Here is a 23,888-nt window from a genome sequence, read left to right on the forward strand (position 1 = left end):
TCGGTGCGCCCTGGATTGTGGGTGACATCAGCTAAATGGGGTCACAGGTTGGAGAGATGATGGGGTGACAGGTGGCAGGGTGAGGACAGTGCTGCCTGGTGCAGCGGAGGGTTTTGTGGGGCCTATGAAAGACAAGCTTTGGGATGAACACAAAGGAGGCCAAGTATCTGAGGAGTAGACTATGACTGAGGGTTTTAAAAGGGGGCCCATTTTCCCGACATTTTGGGGAAACCCCTCTGATGGAGGTCCGCAGGCCGGAGGGCTCACGAGTCTTGGAGCCAGGCGCGTGCTCAGCAGTCCTTAGCGTCTGTCCTGCGGAGCTGGGATCTTCTGACCTGCAGGGCCTCGGTGGCCAGCAGCTCTCTGTAGAGCGGTCCTCCACACCGGCAGGCCCCACGGGCTTTTGTGGGCTGCCCCCGCCCCCTGGCCCCGGGTTGGCGGCATGCTCCGCGGGGAGGGAAGCCTGTCCTGCCAGAAAAGATGTCTTCTCCGCTTCTGCTCACAGCGGAGTTAGGGGTGCACAAGTTGAGGAAGGGAAGTTCGGGCAAGGGGTCACCAGATGAGGGCAGTTACGAGTAGTGGTGACTAGCGGCAGTTCACGGGCGGGGCCCACGCGGCGCCTCTGCCTCAGCCGTGGCCGCGTGTTGGTTCCCCGGCCCTGCGGGCACCGCGTCAGCCTGCCGGCTCGGCCACGGCCACGCACTCCGCCTCCCCATGTGCTCTCCGAGCAGCCGGCCGCTGCAGCACCAGGCACAGGCGCACGCCCAGCAGATGGAGCAGTGGGGCCGGTCACCCGACTCAAGGCCGGAGGTCGTGGGCATAGAGACTCTGCCGAGTGAGGACACACGGCGGGTGGGGGGCCCCCGTCCAGCCCCAAAGTCCCAACAGGGAAAAGTGACGGCACATGAGGGACAGAAAACCTTCTGTAGACGTTTATTCTACTTCAAGTAACAAAACCTATGGAGTTGCATGTTTTAATGTACAGTGATATCATACTTTGCAATATAAAATACAATTTACAGAAATTTCTATCAAGTAAACCTAAAGAAACACACTTGATTTTTACATTTGTCTATTTAAATTAGAAAAATTTGTTTTACATGTAAAAAACCCTTCACATCATATTAGATGTTGGAACTTGACACTTCAATGCAATTTAACCTACCGACGCTTGGTCTGGAACCAGCCACGCCGGATCACCAAGTTCTCCGTGTTCGTTCTTACCATCTGAACGTTTGTGCTAGAAAGTGAAAAATCCGTAGTGATGTACAATAGAAGACTCCAGAGAATGAATGAAATTCTCTAATTTTACACTTGCAAAAGTAAGTTTATGAAAATATAAAAAACTTATCAAAGTGTATTTGTACAGTCAAATAAATTAGCAAGGTTTTTTCTATTCCCGCATCGGAAGTACTTGAAAATGCGCAGCGAGGACGGGAGGCTGTTGGGTCGACAGCCTCCCGGTTTGTTGTTCTGAGCTGGAGCGACCGTCACTGTCAGACTTCACACAAGTACAGACTTTAAAACGCATCACCGGACAGGGTAACAGCCTGGGGCGGGGGCACTTCCCGGGTCACAGGAAGGACTGCTGGGACGGTCGAGTTTCACAAACAAAAATGCTCCTGATTATTCAAATCAAAGTCCCCCCCACCCCCGCTTTAAAGTACACACTTAATTGGCTTCTTTCCACACTTTCTTTAGGCTGGTCAAGGTTACACCTTTTTCAATAAATTGCTATTTAAAAAATGCAAGTTTCTACACGGACCAATGTTGCTTTTAATCCTATTTTTGAGAAAAAAATGTGTAAGGTGATCTACAAAAACTGAGCAAAACTAAGAAATGTTTTGTTTCCTGGTTGAAATTTGTAATTCAAATTTCCTTGTGACAAAAGAAAAACGCATTTGTAAAGCTGTCTTTCTGCACATCCCAGGGGGAGCAGACCGCTTTCTCCCCAGGCCCAGGGCAGGCAGAGCCCATGATTGCAGCTGTACAGACAGACATACACGTGTCAGTAAAGCTATGGCTCCAAGGTCCACGAAAATTCCCTTAAAATGTACTGTAGTCAAGTTATTGGAAAAGATAACTTTATAATCTGAAAAAGCAATATGCTTCTGTACACACCTTCCCATTCCAGTAATTTTAAATGGAAATACTGAGTTCTTAGTTTTCTTAAAAAGCATCAGAATTGTAAAGATGTGAAATTTTGTAAGAAACCACTATACACAAAATTACAGTAATTTTTGAAGTCCAGAATATTCTATTCCGCCTCTAAGTTCATAGCTCTTCGCAAAACCACTCGCTCGCCACAACTTACGGGCCAGCTCTCCCAGAGGGCGGCTGCAGGGAGGCCTGGGCCAGAGCGGCCACAGGGTCTTGTGCAGCCAAGGCTGCTAGGTCTGCGTGGCGGGCGTGGCAGCCCGAGGGGCCTCAGCTTTGGGGTCCCGGGCGCCCTCCTTGCTTTTGCTGCGGTCCTTGCGCTCCCGGCCGTGCTCGCGGGTGCGGTCACGGCCGCGCTCCCTGCTGCGAGATCGCTCCCGTTCCCGCCTGCGCTCTCGCTCCCGGTTCCTGCTGCGCTCCCGGCTCCGGCCCCATTCGGCCGTCCGCTCTGGCTCCCGCCCCCGGTCCCTGTCTGCACCGCGCTCCCGACTCCGGTCCCACTCGCGGCCGGAGTCCTTGTCGCGGTGACGGCCCCGCTCGTGGCCCCTTTCCCAGTCCCGCTCCCGGCTCCAACGCCGCCCTCGCTCCCGCCGGCGCTCCTCCAGGGCCCTGCCCGGCCGGTTCTCTGGCAGCGCGGCTTCAGGCTCCTCCAGAGGCTTTTCTTTGGGCCCGGCTTCAAACCGCTCTCTCGGCCGCCCTTCGAAGGCCTGGCTTCTGTAGTCATGGCCCTTGCCCTCACGGAAATCGGCCTCGGGGCCCTGTGTGGGCGCCTCGTCCCAGCGCTCCGGCCTGTGTGGCGGCGGGTGGCTGGGCAGCTCTAGCAGTGGCCTGGGGGCTGGCTTCAGCCCGGGCGCCGGTGGGCCCTGGTAGTGGAAGCGGGGGGGCGTGGGTTCACTCTTCTCCGGAAAGGGCACAGACCCTCTCGGTCCGCCAAACGGAAGGGGTGCTGGCGCCCGGGGGTTGGCAAATCTGGGCGGTGAGCTTACTCTCTGCTCCTCGAACTGCTGAGGCTGAATCCCCCTGGGTCCTGGCATGAAATTTGGCGCTTGGCCTCTGGGTCCTTCAAACTGACTGGGATGCGGCCCCCTTGGGCCCACAAAGTGGCCGGGCGGGGGCCCTCTCTGACCGCCAAACTGAGAGGGAGTGGGACCCCCTCGGGGCCCTTTAAACTGTGACAGCAAAGGCCTTCTCTGGCCTCCAAACTGGAACGGTGCCGTGCCTCTACTTCCCATGAACTGGGCTTGTTCTGGTCCTTCAAATGGAGGGGCAGGGCCGGCCGTCTCATCGTATGGGCTGTCCTGGAATTCCCTCTTCTCCCCGTGGGGGTCCTTTCGCTCTTCAAATTGGGGTGGTGCTGCTCCTCTGGGCCCCCCAAGGTGGGAGGGGGAGGGACCCCTGCTGTCCCCATAGGGAGAGGGCCCATGCGGCCCTGAGAACAAGGAAGGGATGGGGCCCTTCTGGGCCCCGAATCTGGCCGGCGGAGGCCCGCGCGGCCCGTCGCTATTAGAAACGATATTCTCTTCTGAAAACGGAGGGACTGGCCCCCTTGGTCCTGGGAAATTGGGACCATGGAGCCCCGATGTCCCGAAAGTGCGTGGTGCTGGCTCACGCTGGCCCTGAGATGGGGGCGGAGGGGCCCCTCCTCTCTGTCCAGCTGAGGGGAATGGGGCAGCCCCTTCACCGGCTCTGCACTGGGGCTCTCTGTCTCCCTCAAGTTCAACAGCAGAGTGGTCACCTTTTTCAGCAAACGGAGCATTTCTCGGATCCTCGTACTGGGTTGAGCCAAGCGGTTTTTCCTGAGAGGTACACGCTGCACCTGAGAAAGGGTCCCTCCCTCCAGGAGAGGGGAAACTCTGCCCATCGTTCTGCAAAGGGAAGCCAGGCTGGAAGGCGGTGCTGGGGGGCGTGGGCAGCAGCACCTTGCGGGCAGGTCTGGGCGTGCTGCCGGAGCCCACTGAGGGAGGGCCGCCATCTGCGGGCGGCGGCACGGGGCTCGAGGAGCGCTCACGCTTGGGGCCGTCCGGCTTGGTTGGCAGGGCAGCCTCCGCACCCTCTTCCCGGGCTGCGGGAGGCCTTGAGCTGGCTTCGCTCTCGCAGTGCTCCGCGGCCAGCCGCCGGGCCTGCCGGGGGTCCCGACTCTGCCGCGGGTCGCAGCTGGGGCCTGCCACCGGAGGGGCACCGGGGAGCGCAGCGGGGCGCGCGGCCTGCTGCTCTTGCGGAAACAGCTCGGCCTGGGGCAGGGAGGACTTTGGGGGCGGTGACATCAGCGCGTCCGCCACGGAGAAGTGCGCCATGGAGGCCCCCACGGCAGCCCTCTGCTGCCGCAGCGCCGCCTCCTGCTCCTCCACCTGCCTCTTCTGCTCCTCGATCTGCTTGTTGAGCTCTTCTATCATCTTCTGCTGCTCCACCAGCGAGGGGGCCGCTCCGGGGGCCGCGGGCTCACCAGGCCTCTCCGTGGGGCCGCCCTTCCCGTCTGCACACATTCTGTTGGGCAGGTCGTCAATGGCCACTTTGGCTTCTTCTAAAATGGTCTCGTCCTCTGGGTCATAGGCCACCTCCTCCCGCTCGGCGGCATCGGGGGCCTTCTCCACATCAGGGCGCCTCCCACGCTCCAACTCAGTGTCGAAGGCTCTCTCGGGACCGTACTCTTCTTCGGGGTCGTAAGGTCTGTCATCCTCCTCATCCTCCAGAGCTCTGTCTTTTGAGAACTGACCGAACTGCTGGACAATTGGGTCTAGTAAGGGCGCTGCGGGCAGCCCGCCGTCGGCCTTGGCTTTGGATTCTGGCTGGGAGGCTGGGGCGGACTCCGCGGGCTCTCTGGCCGGGGGGTCAAATGACTTCTTCTTCCCGAACAGCGTCTGCAGGATGTGCTCCAGGGGCGAGGCCGTTTTTGAGGTGGAGGAATTGGCGGAGGGAGCAGCTGCCGGCATGGCCGTTGCTGCAGGCGCGGTGGGGACGGTGCTCGCGGCTCCCGGTTTGAGCGAGGACAGTATTTTCAACACGGATTTAGAAGCTGGCGCAGCTGGGGTGGAGGAGTCCCCGGGGGTGTGGTGCTGACAGTCACGTCCCCGGAGCCCACCTGGAACTTGGGGGGCTTCCTCTCAGACTGCGGGGCCACAGGCACTTTGGGATAGACCGAAACCTCCGTTTCTTCTTGGGTCTGAGGTCGGGTCCGCTTCTCCTCTACCTTATCTAATTCTCCAGAATTTGAAGGACGTTTTATTCTCTGACAGATTACTAACCCAAGGATTATGTTGGGACGTGGTGACTCGAGACCTGAAAAACAAAATATTTGTGCAAATTTTAGAATCTAACTTCAAGCCTTTGTTCTTTAGGCGCAAACCCTACTAAGGGTGGTAGCAGGCACGTTTTAACAGGTAGAAGTGAGAAACTCACTGGCAAAGTAAAATCGAGTGTTTGAGGAGCTCACTGCAGAAGACCGCGGATGCACAGACCCCGCCGCCCAGACCCTGTGTCACGACCATGGCCAAGGGCCCAGCTCACGAGTAGATTCACCCCGACTGTCCGAACTTACGTTATAGACCTAAATGTCAGATAGACTGCTCAAGCACCAGCATGAGAGAGGTGGTGGGGAAGGCCGTTATGCAAACGCCAGCATCTGGGAACCTACAGGGAGTAAGGCACCGACGCTCTAGGGGGGCTTTTCAACAACATCTTAGCTGTATTCTTTTATTTGTCTCTTGCTAACACATCAGCAAGGCCGCAGCCCTCCCGTCTTCACTGAGGACATGCGCTACAGGAACGAAGCCGGAGGTTCGATCGCGTCCTACAACTTGGTTATGGTGCTCACCTCCGCACTCGCCACTAGGTAAGTTCACTAGCTGCCGGTGTCTGCGTCACAGCGAACGGGAAGAACCGTGCTGACTGACATGGCCAAAATAAACGTTCTTCTAGCTTTAGAAAGACCCTCAGTTATCATCAAGAGCTAAGCAATGCTCATGGTCTCTGTAAATACGGGACGGCGCGGAGACACAACACAGGGTGTTCAGAAAACTGGCAGTGGACACCAGGCCACACGGAAGACACTGGGGTTTCCGGGCACAGGACATCTCTTAAACATAATGGTTTCTTAAATAAAAAAAGATTATTCCACTCTCAATCGCACATTTTATCAGAAATGTTAATATTTCAATAATGATTCTCCACCCCACGCTCATAATAAACCCAGAACACCGAAAGAGGAACAAAAAACCCAAGTCACAGAACAGTATTTTAGGGAGAAATGATATATAAGTAGCATAAGATACTTAAAATCAAACTGTATAAATTCAACTGATAAGTTAATATTAGTGTGGTATATAGGTATTTATGCTGTATGTATACACCTTTCACTTACTGAAAATCAGTACTGTTTTCCCCTTCTTTTTGGTTTTAAAGATGATCACAAGTCACTTCAAATAGTTGTTTTTGGACATCAATATAATTCTAGAATGTCTGTTAATCTTCCCAAATTCCCATCGAGCTGGGTGGACAGGGGGAGCACACGACAGTGGTAGATGGCCCATCCAGCCCCCAAGAAGGAAAATCGGGTATGCCAGAGTGAGCTGGGGAGACCGAGCCTCTGGGCACACAACATAGTGCTACCCTCCCTCCCTCCCATGTGGGAAGGGCCTCCTGCTTCACAGGCTCACATGTCCTAGTGGAGATGCCCACGGAAGACATCCACTCCTAACACACCAGGACCTGACCACCACCTTCAGTAGAGACCCAGTTTCCAGAACACCCTCTCCCCGCCCCCCCGCCCCCATAAAAGCCGTGTATCTAGAAAAGGGAGAGCCCTGCAAAGGAGGGTGTAGAGACTGGAAGGTCAGGCAGCCCACACTGAGTGTCCCAGCCAAAAGTTTCTGCTCAGCAGACACGAAGGGTCATCTATCAAGTTCGTTTCCTAATTAACACGAGTTAAGGATATTTTAACTTAGGACGGCATCGCTCTTACTGTAACAGCAAATCACCGAACACTTGATTGCTCACTCAGATCCAGTGTTGGGTATAATCAATTGCTAAAACGCCTCTCACGGCCATTCGGACCCAATGTCTGCTGCCTGCTCCGCAAGCTGCCCTCTATGGGCTGCTCTGGAAGCCTGGCTCTCCCTCAACAACCTGCCATGGGAGCCCAAGTGAAGGAATGTGCTCGGCCACGTGGGTGGGCGGGTGTGAGCAAGGGCCGGGGAGCCGTTGAGGAGGGGAAGTCCCCACAACTGCACTTAACACAGAGGGCCATGCCACCTCCGAAGGAAAAGCCCAAGTCCCGGCGCACCAACATCAGGGCTGTGGCTCGGGGTCAAGTCTCGGGTCAGAAAGCTATGTGTGACAGGAAGGTCACTGTGCTAAACCCAGGAAGAGCTGCTCTCGGGTTCTGGGGAAGCGTGCCCTTCCAACTACAACTCCCCGACGGTTTAAGACAATCACTACACCCTCACCTCACCTCGGCTGTCCATTCCAACCTCTGTGGTCCCAGTCATCACAGGCAAGATGGTGCCTCGACTACCCAGTATCTGCATGTGTTTTGCAAACAGCGAGCTCTCTGGACACTGGCATCTCCTTACGTAGCTTCCAGCTCCCCACTACCTCACCTGCACAGATCTCTAAGGGCTCAAACGAGGCTCTGAACTTGCATCAGGGGTCGTTTTGAACACTGCCAAGGTTTTGAATTGAGACTGGGCGGTCACAAAGACGCATACGTCTGTTTGAAGGAGTCAGATCTCGTCACCTGCTTTGTGTTCATGTTATGGTTGCGTGAGTATCTCAAGTGTAACTAGCACCTTGGCGGTAACTGACATCTGTGGAACAAACAATAAAATTCACTGTCTGTCTCAGGTCTTTGGATCCATCTTTACTGAGAAGAAAGTGTGCCCTGGACTTGACCAGGCCTTCTGCTGCCACAGGGCAGGTGGCAGGCAGGGTGACCGCGGGCATGAGCAAATGGGTGCCCACACCTGGGTAGCAGTAGAGGGCTGGCTTTCCTCCAGAACATGCCACTCCCAGCCAGGGCCCTCTGCAGGCCTGCCCACTGCCGAGTGCTCCCCTGGAGAGGAGAGGCTGTCCGAGAGGGTGCAGCAGCGGCAGAGACCACACCGGCTGCGGCGTGGAGAACGAGGGCTCCAGCCCAGGGCACAGGGCTGCTTCTCCGCTTTTGCAAAGTTCCTCCCTCTGTCCACTGCAGCAGCAGAGACGCTCACATCGCACTGCCCTTCTGAGGGGTGCTAGGGTTGTCATTCGGAAAGCCGATGGAAATAAGCAGCTAGGTGGGTGGGAGACTGCTGCGTGAGTACAGCTATGTGTGCCACCTCCATCGCCAGGGGCCGATCCCTCGGAACAAGGGCGTCGGCGCCCACCCGCTCCTAACTCCAGAGCGAACGTGTCTTCAGGGTGTCGTGCGCGGGGCACACAAGCCTCTTCAGCTGCATGTAGGCATCCCTGAGTTTTCTCGGTGGAAGGGTCTCTAGCCTGTCTCTGTGGCTAGAATCAGACCCATACAGAAAAAGCGGGCACACCCAGGGACCGGGGACATCTGCACAGTCGTGTGCCCTAAGACTTCCCGACACAAGACCCAGACCAGGATCTCTGTTCCCGCGTGTGAGCGACAGGGAGGCCGGGGGAAGTGAAGGGGCTGGAAGCACAGCCCTGGGCCGCCCCCACGCACCTCAAGCCTGACACAGCATGGGACAAAACTTCGTTTTAAACCACCTGAAAGCTGACTCCTTAACCCCAAAACTATCAAAATAATGCTTTTACCCCCAAATCTATCTGGTACTCTATTCATTTTTTAAAATGACTCTTATAGTCTGAATCCATCAAAACAAAATTTTCACTCCTGCTAAACAGAAACTGTGGGAGTTCACAGGCCATAGTTTGGAAGCAGGACCTGCCTAGAAGAGAGACTTGGCAAATACAGGGGAGACACTATACCTCCCCCAACCCTCCACACACGCACGCACGCACACACACGCGCGCACCTCTCCCTCTCCAACTCTGAACCCTAACACCCGTACAAAAGCCACTGGGCTCAGCGCGGTTCAGGTAAATGGAGAGTGTTGTCTTCGTCCGGGCTGCACGCCCAGAGGGGGTCGTGTTAAAAAGTAAAGGTGGAGACTTTCGTCCTCCATCCCAGTGGACCTGTGACAGGTACCAAGAGCTACCACATGGTTCAAATTCAAACAAACAGTGACCAGTTTCCATGAAATATTTTTATTGATTTCGTAGGAGAAAGAGCGGTACATTGAATTCAGTCCCGTACTTGACTCTGAGGACGTGTGCACAGCCACGGTTTCTTTCACACACACACCGAGTGCAACGGAGCAGCGCTTACCTGACAATACTGCGCCTCACAGGAGAGTCCAGCTAACTCAGAAAGCAGTTAGATGTGAATGCAGACGGCAGCACGGGACTACAGGCTTCCCGGACACTGGCCCTCTGCACTAAGCACCCGGGCAGGCGGAGTCCCTGCCCCACCCCCCACGTGCGCTTCCTAGAAGCCCAACGCCACCGACAGGCGCTCCAGGCCGGAGGCTGCACCCTACGGAGTCCCTCAGTCCAGGCCTGTCGGGGTCACAAGGGACCGTTAAGATGAACGTCCAACGTCCGCTGGATCAGAAACTCGGGCTGTCCAGGTGTCTTCTGAAATTGTGCCGTCAGGTTATTAAGAATGACACATGCGACAGGACAAGACAACCTGGTATCTCTAACGGGCAAATCCTACAAATACGCACGGACGAAAATGTCCTCAGAGAAGCTGAGCGTGCTCTGCGTGTGTTCTGACACGCTGCGTGGACACCGGGTGTGTGGGCCGAGGACCAGGCACGTGTGGACACACGCTCCGTGTTTACTGTACGGAGCGCGACGACGGGAAAGAAACACGGCACTGGCCGAGGGGCAGGCACGTGCAGAGTCCCCAGGTTAGGTGCCTTCTGTGTCCTGCTTCTCAAGGGTGCACAGCAAGAGTCTGGGGAGAATCCCATGTGGACGACATCCACGGGGCCCCGGAGTCCAGGAGGTGAGGGAACCTGTAGCTTTTCTCTAGGTATGAAAGGGCTCTGCAGGAACCGAGCTTCAGGTAGAGCCGGTCGCGCCCTTCTGCGACACCCGCCCCCACCTCCACCCTCACCTCCTGCTTCCACAGCAGGCCCCTGGGTGGTTCACCAGAGCCCAAGCCCCGCGTCCCCGAGGCCTGTGCTCTGCGCACTGCTGTGTAGACTAAGCGGGACAGACGGGGCCAGGCGCAGACCCCGGCACAATCGATTACTGGGTGTGCGTCCTCAGGCAAGTGACAACTGTGGGCAGTGCAGGTCACTCCCTGGGAGAAAGGGCTGCGGTGGGAGTCAAGGGCGCCCCTGTCGGGCTGTGTGCAGTGCTCGCCAGAGGGCGCCTGCTCAAGGTCGCTGGCGGCTCTGCTGTGGGAAGCCACCGCCCCCCTCTGACCAGGCCTGCACTTTCAAGGGATGCCACGCAGAGGCTAACTCTGTGAGGATGGGGACCTCTGCAATGGGAGAACAGCCCCACGCCCAGCCTTCCAGATGCGTGCACACACGACACACCAGGACACGCGCCCAGCCTTCCACACGCACGCGCACGCACACACCACACGCACACCACGAAACCAGGACACACGAACATTTGGATCTAGAGAACGCCAAGTCACGCTATGGGTACCTGAAGCGGGTCAGGTACAGAACCTGGCCGGGGCTCAGGACTGTTTGGCTGGGGAAGTGCATAAAGTATACACAGGTATTAATGGCAATAATGGTATCAGAAGAGTAAAAAAATACATGCTAAATAGGGTCAGATTTAGAAGGCCCTCAGATTAAAAAGAAATCTTTAAAAGCTTATGAGCAGAATTCACTGATCACTAGGTTTCTACAGCCCTCCCTCCTGGCCTGCATTCACTGTGGATGAACGTCTGTGGGGGGTTCGGGTGCCCCTTCACGTGCTGGCAGGGCTTCCGGAGTGCAGGTGGCCGATCACCGAGCGTGTCTGGGGGGTCAGCGCCCATCACGCTGAGCGGATCAGGTGAGTGCCCCCCACCCCACCACCCTCCTTGTCCCTGTGTCACCCTGAAGTGTCCCATGTGACCCCCGCCTGTCTGCCGGCTGGGCTGCCCCCACCGGAGGGTCTCCTCACCTGTCTGCTGCAGCGAGCGCGCGCCTGCCTCTGTGTCAAGCCCAGCTCCTTGCAGCCCTGCCCAGGGGGGCCTCCACACAGGCCTCTGACCTGCTCCCCTGACAGGGCCGTCTCCGGGAGGCTCACCCCCTGCGCACCTCGCAGCTGGGGCAGCGGGAGGAGCTTCAGCCTGGCTTCAGGGAGGCTGCGAATCCCACCTGCAGCTCCGTGAACACCCGGGGTCTGTGTTGCCAGGGAACCCTACGCTTACGCTACATCCTCCACACGAGCTCCCTGCTGGTGACTGACCGGAGCTCTTCACAGGGCCTGAGAGGCCAGCTTCTTCGTCTTCACTGACCTCAGGAACTCAGGACGGTCATCCAGGGAGCGGGCCAGCACGCTTCACACAGCGGCTCACCCAGAACCTCCAGCGAGGTCCTTCCTGACGCCCACTCGGTGGCGTCGCTTCACCCCAAGGGCTTGGGAGAGGACCCCCTCCAGTACTTGGCTTTTAAAATGTATTTGGCATTAAGGTAACTTAATGTAGTGTGCCGGAAGATATTTACCCCCCAATTACGGACACCTGCCCGTACTACCGCAGGCCTACTTCTGACACGCAGGGACCAACTGAGCCCAGCTCAAGCGTTGAGAACACCCTCCAGTCAGGACCCGGACGTGCGTGCGGGTGGCGCGCTCTGGCCCGAGCAGCCCTGCTGGGACCAGCTATGGCTTAGGTGCAGTGAGTATGGCAAGCGGCTGCGGCAGAAACACTTGCCGGGACTGGTGACAGGGCCAGGGACACAGAGGTGCCAGGCCTAGGCAGAGCCAGCAATGGCCTGGCACTCAGCCGTGGCTCTAGAACAAAGCACTTCAAGAGCGTTCACCGTGCGTTAGACACGGCATCTCTCAGGTGTTCTCCATCCTTTGGGGACTTCATGGCCAAGGAGACACTTCAATGTGGGCATCTTCTGCCAACCGTGTAACTCAGTCACGTGGACTTCTTCTCAGGGGTTAACAGGAGTTGGCCCTCACAGACCAGGTCCCCCTTGGAATCACCCTCAACCCCTTGACAAGTCTGAGCTTTTTTTTTTTAAGAACTAATTTGTAAATAATCCTCTAAAAGTACCACTTCCTAAGGAATGAACGAACATACAACAGCTTTCCTGTATCTCCTGCCTGGCGTCTGCTCACCCCTGAGCTGCGTGGCAAGCACAAGCATCTCCCCAAAGCCCACTGCAAGGATTACCTTCCTCCTTGGCCCTTTTCTGGCCTCCACTGACCCAAGGCCATGACCAGCTGGCTGGACGCTGTGGGTTTTTCCCCTCTTCACGTCACCTTTCTAAGACAATTCATGCCAACAGTAAGGGCATTTCTAGTGCCCCCCTCCGGAACACCAGCAGCCGAGTTCTACAGCTAAAGGTGGCTCCATCTGCACTCCTCGCTCCTGCTGCTAGAAAGCCACGGAAGCCACAGCCTGGGTGAGGTGGCAGATCTGCCCGCGGCAAGCTCGGCGGGACGTGGTATTGGCAGGAGGGGGACGTGTGGGGTCAGGTGTGCCTAGTTACCACTCAGAAAGTTGGCGCTTACCTGGTCCCTCAAAGGGCAAGAGTTTGGATGGAATGGGGTCCTTAGCACTCAGTGGGATCAGGTAGAGGTCCTTGACGTGCCTGCTGTTATTAGCGACAACGCCAAAGCGGCCACGGCTGCTAAAATAGGAGTAGAGAGAGATATAGGCCACCTCCTCCTCCTCGGTCGCGGGGTGGAAGCGGATCAGACACAGCTCCTGCAGCACAAACAGAGGACGAGAGCGCGTTGGCCTGTGGCTGCTCGGAGAAGGAGTCCACGCTCATCCTCTAGCTAAACCTCAAAGGCCGTCTTGGCCTGGTCCCCAGGGTCCTGCCGTCCAGCACGTCAGGATGACAGAGTGGGAGGGACAGCAGGGGCTCCAGCATCGGGCTGTTGGACTCAAATCTCCTCAAGGCCACTTCTACTCCTAGCCCCACTGTTCCCAAAACAGCCCCTCTCATGGCGTCCTTGGACCGACACATCATCTGCCATGGCGCTGGCCTAGAGCCCCATCTGGCGCAGATTTTGAGGACGTGGTCTCGGTCACCTGGCTGTGTGATCTACACAGGAGCCGAGTACGGCTCCACAATGGAAAGGCTCAACGAGACCAGAGGGTCTGAGCCCCGCGTGTGCCTGAGGAAACCCATAGCCCTTCCCTGTGCACGCGCGCCCAGCTGCGGCTGCGTCCAGGGGCTCACAGCTCCCAGGCCTGCCCAGGGCCCAGGCCTGGTGGGAGCCACGCCTTCCAGCACCTGCCGGCTCCCTCAGTCACAGAAGCAATGGGGATTCACAGTCTCCGTGTTTCTCACTAACCCTCAACTGCACACACGTTAACGTAAATTGTAATAAAACTGCCATCACCGTATTACCCAAACACACACAGTTATCCTGCTATAAATGTAATTTTAAACATTTACCTGGCAATACTTAATAACTTATAGGCTGACGTTGCAAGTACTAACCCATCAAGATGGAAAGCGAGAGAAAGAGTTGCATTTACACAAACGCCTTCCTCCACGGGTGCAGAGATTAGACTATGGCAGGTACCTTAGACACAGAAGATTTGAGTTTGCCGACATAATCCCAAACTGTTCTGGGTGTGATCCTTCCACCAATGTGAATCGTGTCCGGCAGGTCCTAAACAAAACGTACTTTGGGTAAATGACCAGTAAAACCTCAGCACTTTAGACTGACGTAATAATTTCAAGGTACCAAGCTACCCGAGATGCAAGTCCACAACTCCACCACAGAAAAGGGTCACGCCTAGTACTGAATGCAGCTTGGTTAGCACCTAGGATTAGGCGTCGCCAAGCAGGACTGCAGCATGACGGCTTCTGCCAAACGGGAGGGTGTTTTGCGGAACATTTCTAGGTCATCTGTTGTGAACGTGTATGCACAGCAAGGACTCAGACACGATCCAGAAGCGACTAACTTCTGCTCGCTAAGGTTGTAAATACTAGTGCTGTTCATGCTGATTTTGGGAAAGCAAAGAGCTGTTGCGTGTTCACACCAAGACAGCCACACGTGCCTTGCCACGCCTTCAGCCAGGAATGCACAACGCCCTCGCTGGACAGAGGGAGGAGGAAAGCGACCCCAGCTTTTTCGTAAGTGTTGGGACACTTCTCATTCGAATTTCTACTACTGTCTGAACCACTTAACCTGCGGAACTCATGCCAGCAGGCTCTCCTGTGCCTTCCGGGTGCTTATGCATCCGGACCCTTACACCTGACCCTGCACTGGGAGGAACAGCTAGAAGACACACGTGCACACACGTGCGCCCACACAAGCTCACTCTCGGTTCTAACCTCACTGAGATAGTCACAGCACCCCGACACGGGATACGCCTTAGTGACAAATTTCGCTACACTCTGCATGTTAATAAATCCTTTCCAAATGGTGCTGAGTCGAGACAAAAAGAGGGTTGTATCTCCTTCTGGAGGGGACCTTGACTCGGAGAGGCTGTAAAACAAAAACAGAGAAAACAGGTCAATCCTTCTCTATGCTCAAAAGATTTCCAAAGTATAGAAATTTTAAGGAATTATAAACGCAAGAGTAAGTCCCTGCAAGTTTTGGTAGCTTTTTAAAATCAGCTACTTTAACCATAATGCCATAGACTTTCTGGTCAAGAAAAAATAAACTGAATAGGCAACAAACCCGAATGACCAAAAGGCCACACTTCGGTTTTCACGATCTGTATGTTTACAATAAGGTCCAGACATGCTAAAACCAGGCTTTCTCAAGGCCGTGCAGATTATCAGAGTGAAGCTGGATTCTGGGTGGATCTGAGCTGGACTGCAGGATCACGCCCACTCCCCCTCGCTCCGTCTGCTAACCCAAGGGAAGTGGGCCCCGGCTTGCTCACGCTATGTGTAGAGGGTACCTGACGCGTGGAGGCGGTGGTACCGGCAGGAGGTATCTGGGCTCCGGGGACGAGGACGGCTTAGCTAGTATGGACTTGGGCGCAGTCACCGAGGTCACAGCGGGCTTCAGGACGTCTTGCCGGGGTTCCACTGGATGGGCACCATCCGGGCGGGCTGCTGCAGGGGCTGTGACTGTACACGACCCGCTGGAAGCAGTCCTGGGGTCTCGGCCGGACACTGTGACCGTGGTGAGCACTGTTCCCCCACAGGTGGCCGGGCAGGAGGGGCCTTCCAGGGCAGAGGGTTCCGGGAGGCTGTCTCCTGGAGGCACAGGGAAATACTTTCTCTCCAAGTGTGCGTGAGAAGCACTTTCCAGGTCTGGCTCAGAGGCATTCTCGGGGAGAGCTTCTGGTACAGCTTCATCAGCTGAGCTGAGAACTGGCTCGGAGGGAGAGGTCTCGCACTTGGGTTTTGACTCTTCCTTCTTAGAGGCTGACAGCTTCTGTTTCTTTGGAGCCGGCTCATCTTCTGATGAGGGAACCTGACCTGAAGAACATGAGGAAGGCCCTCCTGAGAAATCCCACACATTCAAGAGCACAGCTTGCCCCCAAGTAGATAATTTCTTTTTAGAAGTAAAAAAAGCAACATTTTAAGATTTTTATTTACTTGAGAGACAGAGAGAGAACATAGGCAGGGGGGGCAGCAGAGGGAGAAGCAGGCTCCCCACTGAGCAGGGAGCCCGATGTGGGACTCGATCCCAGGACCCTGGGATTATGACCTGAGCCGAAGGCAGACGCTTCACCAACAGCCACCCAGGCGTCCCAAAAAGCAACATTATAAAGACAAGAGGCTAATTCCATAAACTTCAGAAAGTATAATCACAATTAGGAGGATCAGTGACTTAAGCAAAAGGAAAGGAAGTCTCCGCTCCAAAGGCCCATGCCGACTGGGCTCACCTGTGCAGATTTTACAGTTGAGGTCAAACAGGTGAGCCCGGTGCTGACCCGTGGTGTCCTTCAGCATGCTGCTGAAGACGTCCAGGAGGGGTGCGGCGCTCTTCTCTGGCACGGCCCGCACCGACTCCTGCTGCTCCTGCAGGGTGAAGAGGGGACAGCTGAGCAGGTCACGCTCCCTCCATCTCCACGGCAACAGCACAGAAACCACTCGTGCTAGCAAGAGCCAGTGGCACAAAGGCGAGGAGGAGAGCCACTGCATACAGTGCTTGTTACAAGCTCAGGGTCTTGCCCGAGGACTGAGAGACCTAAGCACACTGGGAACAGATTACATTCACTCCAGTCTCGTTTGCTCCCGAAATCCCCAAGGCTTACGTCTGAGTCGGACACAGGTGGAGAGTCCTCCATGTCGGGCACAGGCTCCTGCTTAGCGGCAGTCTTCTTATTCTCACTGTGCAGCTTGTTTCTGGACTCCATCACCTGAGATGAAAAGGACACAGAGCCTGAAACCTGGTCTAGGGGGACTCGCTCATCAACCAGTCCCCTGCAGACCTCAGGAAGGCCCAGCACGGGCACCCGGGCCCCCCACATGGGACTTACGGGTCTGGTCGGCCGCTCCCTCCATGTGGACAGCTCTTTAGACACAAGTTCTTCTGGTTTCATTCTCACAAGTTTTGCCAAAGAAATTTCCTCACGCAGAACACGATGGAAAAGCCCCTATAAACAAACATCTTTCATTCACTTGTTCAAAACCATTTCTGCTTCTAAGACACTAGAGAGAATACAAGAAAAACACAGCAGCATGAGAAGCCGCCGCCAGAGGCCCCCGCCAGAGGCCCAACAGCAGCAGGACGGAGGCCTGAAGCACAGGACCGAGCCCAGCAGGGACCAGACAACACAGGCAAGAATCGGCTAGTTGCCCTCATGCACCACACTACACCGACTCTGCTAAAAAGACCTCAGAGAGAACAAAATCAACTCAAAAAGGTACTGAGTTAGGAATAAAGGTAGCAAGAAATCACTTCTGCCACGAGGTTGCTAAGGTGAGATGGGAAGTCAGACTCTGCTTCTCAGCATGTGTAAGAGTTCAAGAGGCCATCGGAGAGGAGGCCTGAAGACGGCAAGCCCTGGAGGGCAAGACGCGGGGAACCACACCAGGCAAGCGGCTAATGCTTTCCCAGTAACTCCCATTTCAACCCCACTGGAAGAACACTGCCCACCCATGGCTACTAGGACGACTCGGGGCCCCCTCCCCATCCAAGCACAGCACCTGCCCAAGTGGGGAGCACTGCAGGGCGTGCTCAGGACCGCTCATCGTTGCTCTAAGGAAGCCCGGATCAGCAGACTCGCTCGACTGAGGGGATGATAATAAGGCTGAAACGGTGGTCTGGAGCCCAAATATGAAGATACCCATACACTTAAGATTAAGAATCTGAACGCTACTTTGGAGCCAGTGAAATGTTAAGAAGGTAACTTCACAGCCATGTTTAGAAGAGAAGCAGCTGGTGAGACCAGGCCGGGCCTGAGAGGGCATGTGCGAACTGCCACCCAGAGCCCAGGGAAGGTGTGACGGTGGCCTTCTGGCTTGCGCTGCGAGGACGAGCGCTTCCAGATGCCTCATCCAGATGAGCGCTGTGAGGTGCGGCTGGGAGACCCCGAGCGCCGGCGCGCCCCGCTCTGGGCTGCCTGCACACACCTGGTTTTTGGGGTCCTTGAGGTTGAACATGATGCTGCGGTACTTGCTCTTGTAGCGGTTATCTGTGACTTGGAACAGGTTAAACATCTCCTTCTCAATGTGCAGGGCGATTTTTCCTACTTCGCTTTCTGTCATGATCAAGTCGTCACTGTCGTTGACTCTAGAAGGAACAAGAACAGACTGCATGGATCACCGTGCCCGCGGGGTCCTTAAAGCGCGGCAGTCACAAAATGACCGCACCCAACCACTTTGACAGTAAGAAATCAACAACAGCCCACCTTTTCCACAAAATCTCCTTCAAGGAGCGTCTTATATTTTGCCGAATTTGCGAATTTGGCTGTGACAGGGCAGGGTTTGAGGTCCCCAGGCGTCCTGGGGCTGGAGAAGTCAAGGACACAGAGGCCGCCGCTGGCTTCCTGACGGCCCCCACCAATGCGGCCGAGCTGGGTAGCTTTTTTGAAGCAGGCGCGGCAGCCCCAGGCGCCAGTGCTGCCTGCTTGGCGGCGGGACCACCGGCTGAGGGGGTGGCTGACAGCCAGGGCCGCTTGGGTCCAGGGCCCTTGAAACCCGAGGGTGACTTTTTGATGGCCACTTTGGCTGCCGCTGCGTTTGCGAAGGGCGGAGACTTCTTTGAAAGGAGATTTCTGGGCGGAGGCTGTCTGCCGCTGGCCGAGGGGCCCGCAGGAGCCATTTTCTTCGGTGCTGTGGTCCTCTCCTCCACCCGCCTGTCCTCCTTTGCAGCTGCAAGAGAGACACCCGCATGCTTAGCAAGGCCCTGTTACTGTGGGAGAGGAACTTAAAATGATTAACTATTAAATCCAGGAAAGAAGTGTTACAATAAAGGGCTGTCAGCAATATGGATGACCTTGACCACACCTTATTTCAGAAAAATATGCTTTGCTATGTATTATTATGTTAAACCTTTTACTTTTACTTCAAGCAACAAAGACTAGTTACCACAGGCTTAATTTAAATCATGAACAGAAATTAAAACCTGAAAGGCAAACTGTGTTAATAAAGACAAATGTAGAAGAGCAGCTTAAGAAGCTCAAGTGTCAGTGTTTGTGAACATGAATTAAGGACATCTCAGGGCAGGTCAGACAATCAGACACACACATTCCCATTCAAAGGACGTTCTGCTGCCCCCCGTCCACTCCCAGGGCTTCGGGAGGGCGGACCGTGGGGCCTGGGGCCGCAGGCAGCTGCTCACCGTCCGGATCAAAGTCAAGTGGAAATGAGGACACGGACAAAGAGGGACAGTGGATGGGGGTCTGCAGCATGGGGAAGGTCAGTCACCTGACACACAAACCAAGTGACACTGTGACCACCGCCCACAAAGACAGCCCTCTGCTTGGACCCCGTTTTGGGTAGGAAAATAAATTAGCGCTTTTGGTCTAAACAAGGACTGCAGCTGGAAGCAAAAAAAGTCAAAACCCCTCAAGCTGCACAAAGACCTTTCTACAACGCCGGTACTTTTTCTCCATAGAGGGAGGATGTAAATGACTGATTCCAGCCACACGTTATCAGACCATCACAATCAAGGTCTCCCGTGAACAAGACCACGGTTCTGAGCCAGTGCTGCAGCCCCTCGGTCCCAGGGTCGGCCGGGCCTCCAGGGACGGAGCCGGTCAGGGAGCTGTGGCTCCAGCACGTGCAGCAAGGCCACAGACGGCCGCTGCTCTGCACGCCACAGACGGTTGGGTCTGGAGGAGCCGAATGGCCGCAACAGTGGGCCCAGTAGTCAAGTCCCTGGAGGGACCCCCGGACGAGCTGCCTCCCCAGGTATGGGCTTCTCTCAAATGCTGTGTGCGCAGCAAGCCTCCCGAACACCAAGATAGGGGGCTTCAACGTCTGCTCCAGCCATCTCTCGGTTTCACCCAGTGATTAAAAATGATTCAGTCCCCAGTCACTGTTCTAACGAACAAGGGAGAAAGTCTTAAATCTGAGGGAAAAGAGGTGACCCTACCCCCAGAGAAGCCTGACCCAATGAACAGCACTCCCGAGGCCGCCAAGGATCCTTGGCCATCTTGGCAGGGGGCCGAAACTACTGCTGTCAAGGACTTCCTTCCTCCAACAAACGATGAGCCAGGGCTGCGATGGGAGCTAAAAGCCCTGGCACCCCAAGTTCTCCCCACTCTGCAGGAGAAACAACTTCCTCATTCTACAGCTGCCAACAGCAGCACTACTACAGGGACCCAAAGCTAGGGCAGTGTTCTGAGTACCTGGCTACCAGGTTTCAATCTGGACTCTCGATCCTGCATCTTCACCTCCCAAAGCCCTCCAACTTCACGCTTCCTGCCTGCCCCCTCCCAAGATGGCCTGCCCACCAGAACCCGGGGCTTGCCAGCAGCCTCAGGCCTCAGCCGTCCAGCCATTCCCCGCCAAGCAGCCGGTTCCCACGCCGCATCCACCGTGCTCGCTACCACCTGTGCCCATGGTCACCAGAAGCCACACCTCGAAAGGCCTTATGCCACTGGGAACTGGAGTTTTAAAAAAAGCATGTGATGAAGCAACGATGGCGTCTCCCAAAGTAAACAACAGGCACGAGGCAAGGACAGCGGTAAACAGGTTTCTCCGCGAAGTACCTCACCACATCAGGTGTCTTAAGACTGCGGGCGGTTCCGTAGCCCAGCATTTAGAAACCAATTTTTACCAGCTCAGATTTGGCTGCAAGGTCCACCTTGCCCGGGGAACTGCTAGTTTGGGGTTAAATCAAACGGACGGAGGTCCCTTTTCTTGCAGGAAGCCGGGGTGAGAGATGGGTGGCACAGCAAGGACAAGGGGCCCGGATGGCAAGGCCCACGGCACATGGATCTCGAGCAGAGGGAGGCAGCTGCCCGCCAGCAGCCGTGAACAAAAGGAGCAGCCACCGTGAAAAGTGCGGTCCCTGCCCTTCCCGAAGACCAACTCTGCTGAGTGTATTTTAAGAGCACACTTAAAAAGCCGGCCTAAGGCACTTCCAGAAACCCCAGTAAGGCTGGTCATGCACAGGACACCTGACATTTAAGTGGCTGCAGATGAAAAACTTAACTTTAAAAACGCTTATTGCAAGATATCCCAGTCAGAACCTATGATCAATATTGCCCCTGGTCTAACTAGCATTTCCCCACTCGTGCAGCAAAAAGCCAAGTCAAGGTTATCTTTAGGACATTCCCAATACATGTGATTAAAATGATTTAGTGGTAAATAAACTATTTAGAAAGTACAGGATGGCCTTCCTTAACCATCACATTGCTATTTCATACAGCTAGTTGTTATTAGTTACAACTTTCGTTATCCCTTACCTGTGCTTTGGGAAATATGTTAACTAGGTATAATCAGGTAAACAAATTAGTACAATGTTCTCAAACTGATGGACTCCACCAGCAAGTTGGACATGACCCTCTTCTACTTTGGAACGTTTCAAACGTGCCAAAGGCCTGATACGTCAAGTGCCGTGGACACAGCTGCATTTGGTCCCATTGCAAGCTAGAGATGCGTTACCCACTGCCAGAGTGCCTGACCTGCAGAGTGCTGCAATGTCCACACAGTGAGAGAAACACGAGTATTTCTGAGTAGAGCTAAAACCAAGTTTACAAATCCTTCACCTAAATTCACTAAACCTATCATGCCATGTTATCCATTTACAGAAGGGCAAGGGAATAATCGTGTAACCAACCGGAGAAGTCTTCGTCTAGAAAAGCACACAGAGTATCTTCGGGAGACGGTCGACGGCCCCAAGCACTGCAGGGCGCTCTGGTCAGCAGAGGGGAGGTGCCTGAATCTCCCCAGCACCTGCCCAGTGTGCTGGGACAGCCTGCCGAGCCGATGCCCCTCCGGCAGCAAAGCCTCTGTTAGCTCCCACGCTCTGGGGCCTGCCTGTAGGGAAGGGCAGTGTTGCCCGAGCACCAGGCCAGGCAGCACTTAGCTTGCTGGGACCTCAGCAGCTGCAGGAGGAAAAGCTGCCCCTGTGGGTGGGGCCACTGCCCCACATGGAGCGGTTTCTGCAGGACCTGGCCGCTCATCTGTAACGGAGAGTGTTTGGGTGACGCCTCACCGAGAGCACAGCAGCTTTGTGCACACAACACTCTCATCGGCAAACTTCCTAAAGACTGGGGCCTCGTCGCAGTGCTGCGGCATCGCTGGCCACTGGGTGGCAGTGGCGGGCCTCCGCGGAGCGGGAAGCGCAGGTCTCCACCGGAGGAAGTGGCAGCTGCCAGGTGAGGCTATGGCTGGCACAGCCCAGCAGTCCCAGACACCCACGTCTAGGGACGGCCCTTTACAGGCACCGGTGAGAAACCCTCAGAGCAGCAGCAAACTGCTTTAAACCTTTTGTGCTTTGGTCCTGCCCAAACCAGTACCAGTTTACCCTAAAAATCCCCAAATGAAAGTCACACTGGTCTCAGGCAGACTCACTGCGTGACTGGCTGGCTGTAAAAGCCAAAAACAGAACAGAGTGAGCTTCTGGTGTGACGAGGTTCAGGTATGGGTGCATTCCACGGTGCAGGTGAGTCCCCAAAGGTCTCAACTGAGACGCCACACGTGTTCCCTCCCCACTGGCTCCGAAACTCAGCCTGCTTCCCACCACCAGGAACCTCCACGTGCCCCCACTCCTGCCAGGTCCCAAATGCACTGGGCAGCCGAGAGCAGGGCAGACACTGCCCCACGGGCTCTACCGCAGGAACGGCAATGCCAGGGCTCAGACGGCACACAGTGGGGCGCTGTGCTGTGCACTCTGCTGGCTGGGACGGCACTTCCATGCTTAGCTCAGCATGACGCGTGCACAACGGAGTTTCCCACTTCAATTCTGACAGTCAAGATTTCTCCTGGTGTGAAAAGTCAAATTAACAATCACAAGAGAAAACCATTTTGTTTTTTGCGCCTTTGCTTAAATATTTTAAGGTCATTTTTTTCCCTGGAGGCATAATAAAGTAATAATTTGCTTTTATATCAGAAAACATGTATAATCCTGAAATTAATACTCAAGAAAGCATAAGCTATGCTCCTGATACTCTTCAGACATCATCTTAAGGGTGTCTTTGTGTAGCTCCCCAGGCAAACTGTCATGGCTTGGGCTCCACAAAGCTTTTCTAGGCTTTTTCCTTCCTGATGTCCAATATTCGAGTGACTTGCACCTTAATGGAGAGATGCACAGAACTCTCCACTTGCAAAAAACAAAATAAAACCAAGTATATACCTGAAAGCAAGTCACCCTCCCCCACTGTAATAGTTTCACACACTGTATTTTGAAAATGAACCCAAAGCCTGATTCAGGTTGGACGGGTAATCTGTAACAGAATGGGTCAGATTGTCCTTCCACGTGAACCACTCGGACAAAATGGGATTGAGGTCGTGTGGGGAGACGGGTGCCTCACTCTCTCGACTACGTGACTGGGATCGCGTGAGTGGCCCTGTCGGTGCAGGACTGGATGCCGGGCCTGCGACTCACTGGGGAGTGGAGCTGCTGCTTTCCTGAGCTCTCTCAAACTGGTTAAGAGGCATGACCGTAGTTTTAATAAGGTGAGATTTTAACCAGTATCACTCGTACCCAGATTATCTACTAGTTCACCCCACACACCTAGGGGGCTAGCGGCATGTTAGGGGAGCCCACTGACCCTTCCATCCGTCCCTTGTCCCAAAGGACCCCCCTCCACAGAGAACCCAAGGCCGCCGGCTCCGTGCAGACCAGAGTCAGGGCTCTGCAGCAGTTACCTCTGCGTGCTTCTGGCCGAACTTGTCCAGGTTCTTGGCACTAGGAGAGGGCCCAGCCTTCGTTTCGGCAACACTTCTTTGGTTTGCGGAAACAAAGAATATAGCTACGTGCACGGGGTGCATCATCACACTTCAAAACAGGAACGCCACGACTTTATGCAAATGCCCCTGAAAGGCATGTGCCATGTTGGAGGGGTTACGGTGGCATTGTCGGAGGGTACTGTGGACTCTAGAACACAGATGCCACCAAAGGGACTTCCCTAAAGCATCCGTCTTTAGACATCAGAGTAGATCCACAGCTCCCCAAGGTCACACGAAGTTCACTGGAGGACAGGTGGAGGGAGGCCA

The 23,888-nt window shown here is 55.2% G+C and overlaps 1 protein-coding gene across 1 annotated transcript in view; it reads right to left on the reverse strand.

Annotated features, from left to right (window-relative positions):
* Positions 1 to 917: 917 nt before the first annotated feature.
* Positions 918 to 23,888, reverse strand: part of DIDO1 (death inducer-obliterator 1) — a 44,689-nt gene continuing 21,718 nt past the window's right edge. Inside the window, 11 exon segments of the mRNA XM_040638573.1 lie at positions 918 to 5,185; positions 5,188 to 5,433; positions 12,862 to 13,057; positions 13,888 to 13,977; positions 14,646 to 14,799; positions 15,221 to 15,746; positions 16,157 to 16,292; positions 16,529 to 16,633; positions 16,754 to 16,870; positions 17,850 to 18,009; positions 18,128 to 18,590. Of these exon segments, the coding sequence (XP_040494507.1) occupies positions 2,391 to 5,185; positions 5,188 to 5,433; positions 12,862 to 13,057; positions 13,888 to 13,977; positions 14,646 to 14,799; positions 15,221 to 15,746; positions 16,157 to 16,292; positions 16,529 to 16,633; positions 16,754 to 16,870; positions 17,850 to 18,009; positions 18,128 to 18,590 (4,988 nt within the window). The 3' untranslated portion in view covers positions 918 to 2,390.

The sequence above is a fragment of the Ursus maritimus genome, unplaced genomic scaffold, assembly GCF_017311325.1.
Source record: "Ursus maritimus isolate PB19 unplaced genomic scaffold, ASM1731132v1 scaffold_22, whole genome shotgun sequence".
NCBI classification, from domain to species: domain Eukaryota; kingdom Metazoa; phylum Chordata; class Mammalia; order Carnivora; family Ursidae; genus Ursus; species Ursus maritimus.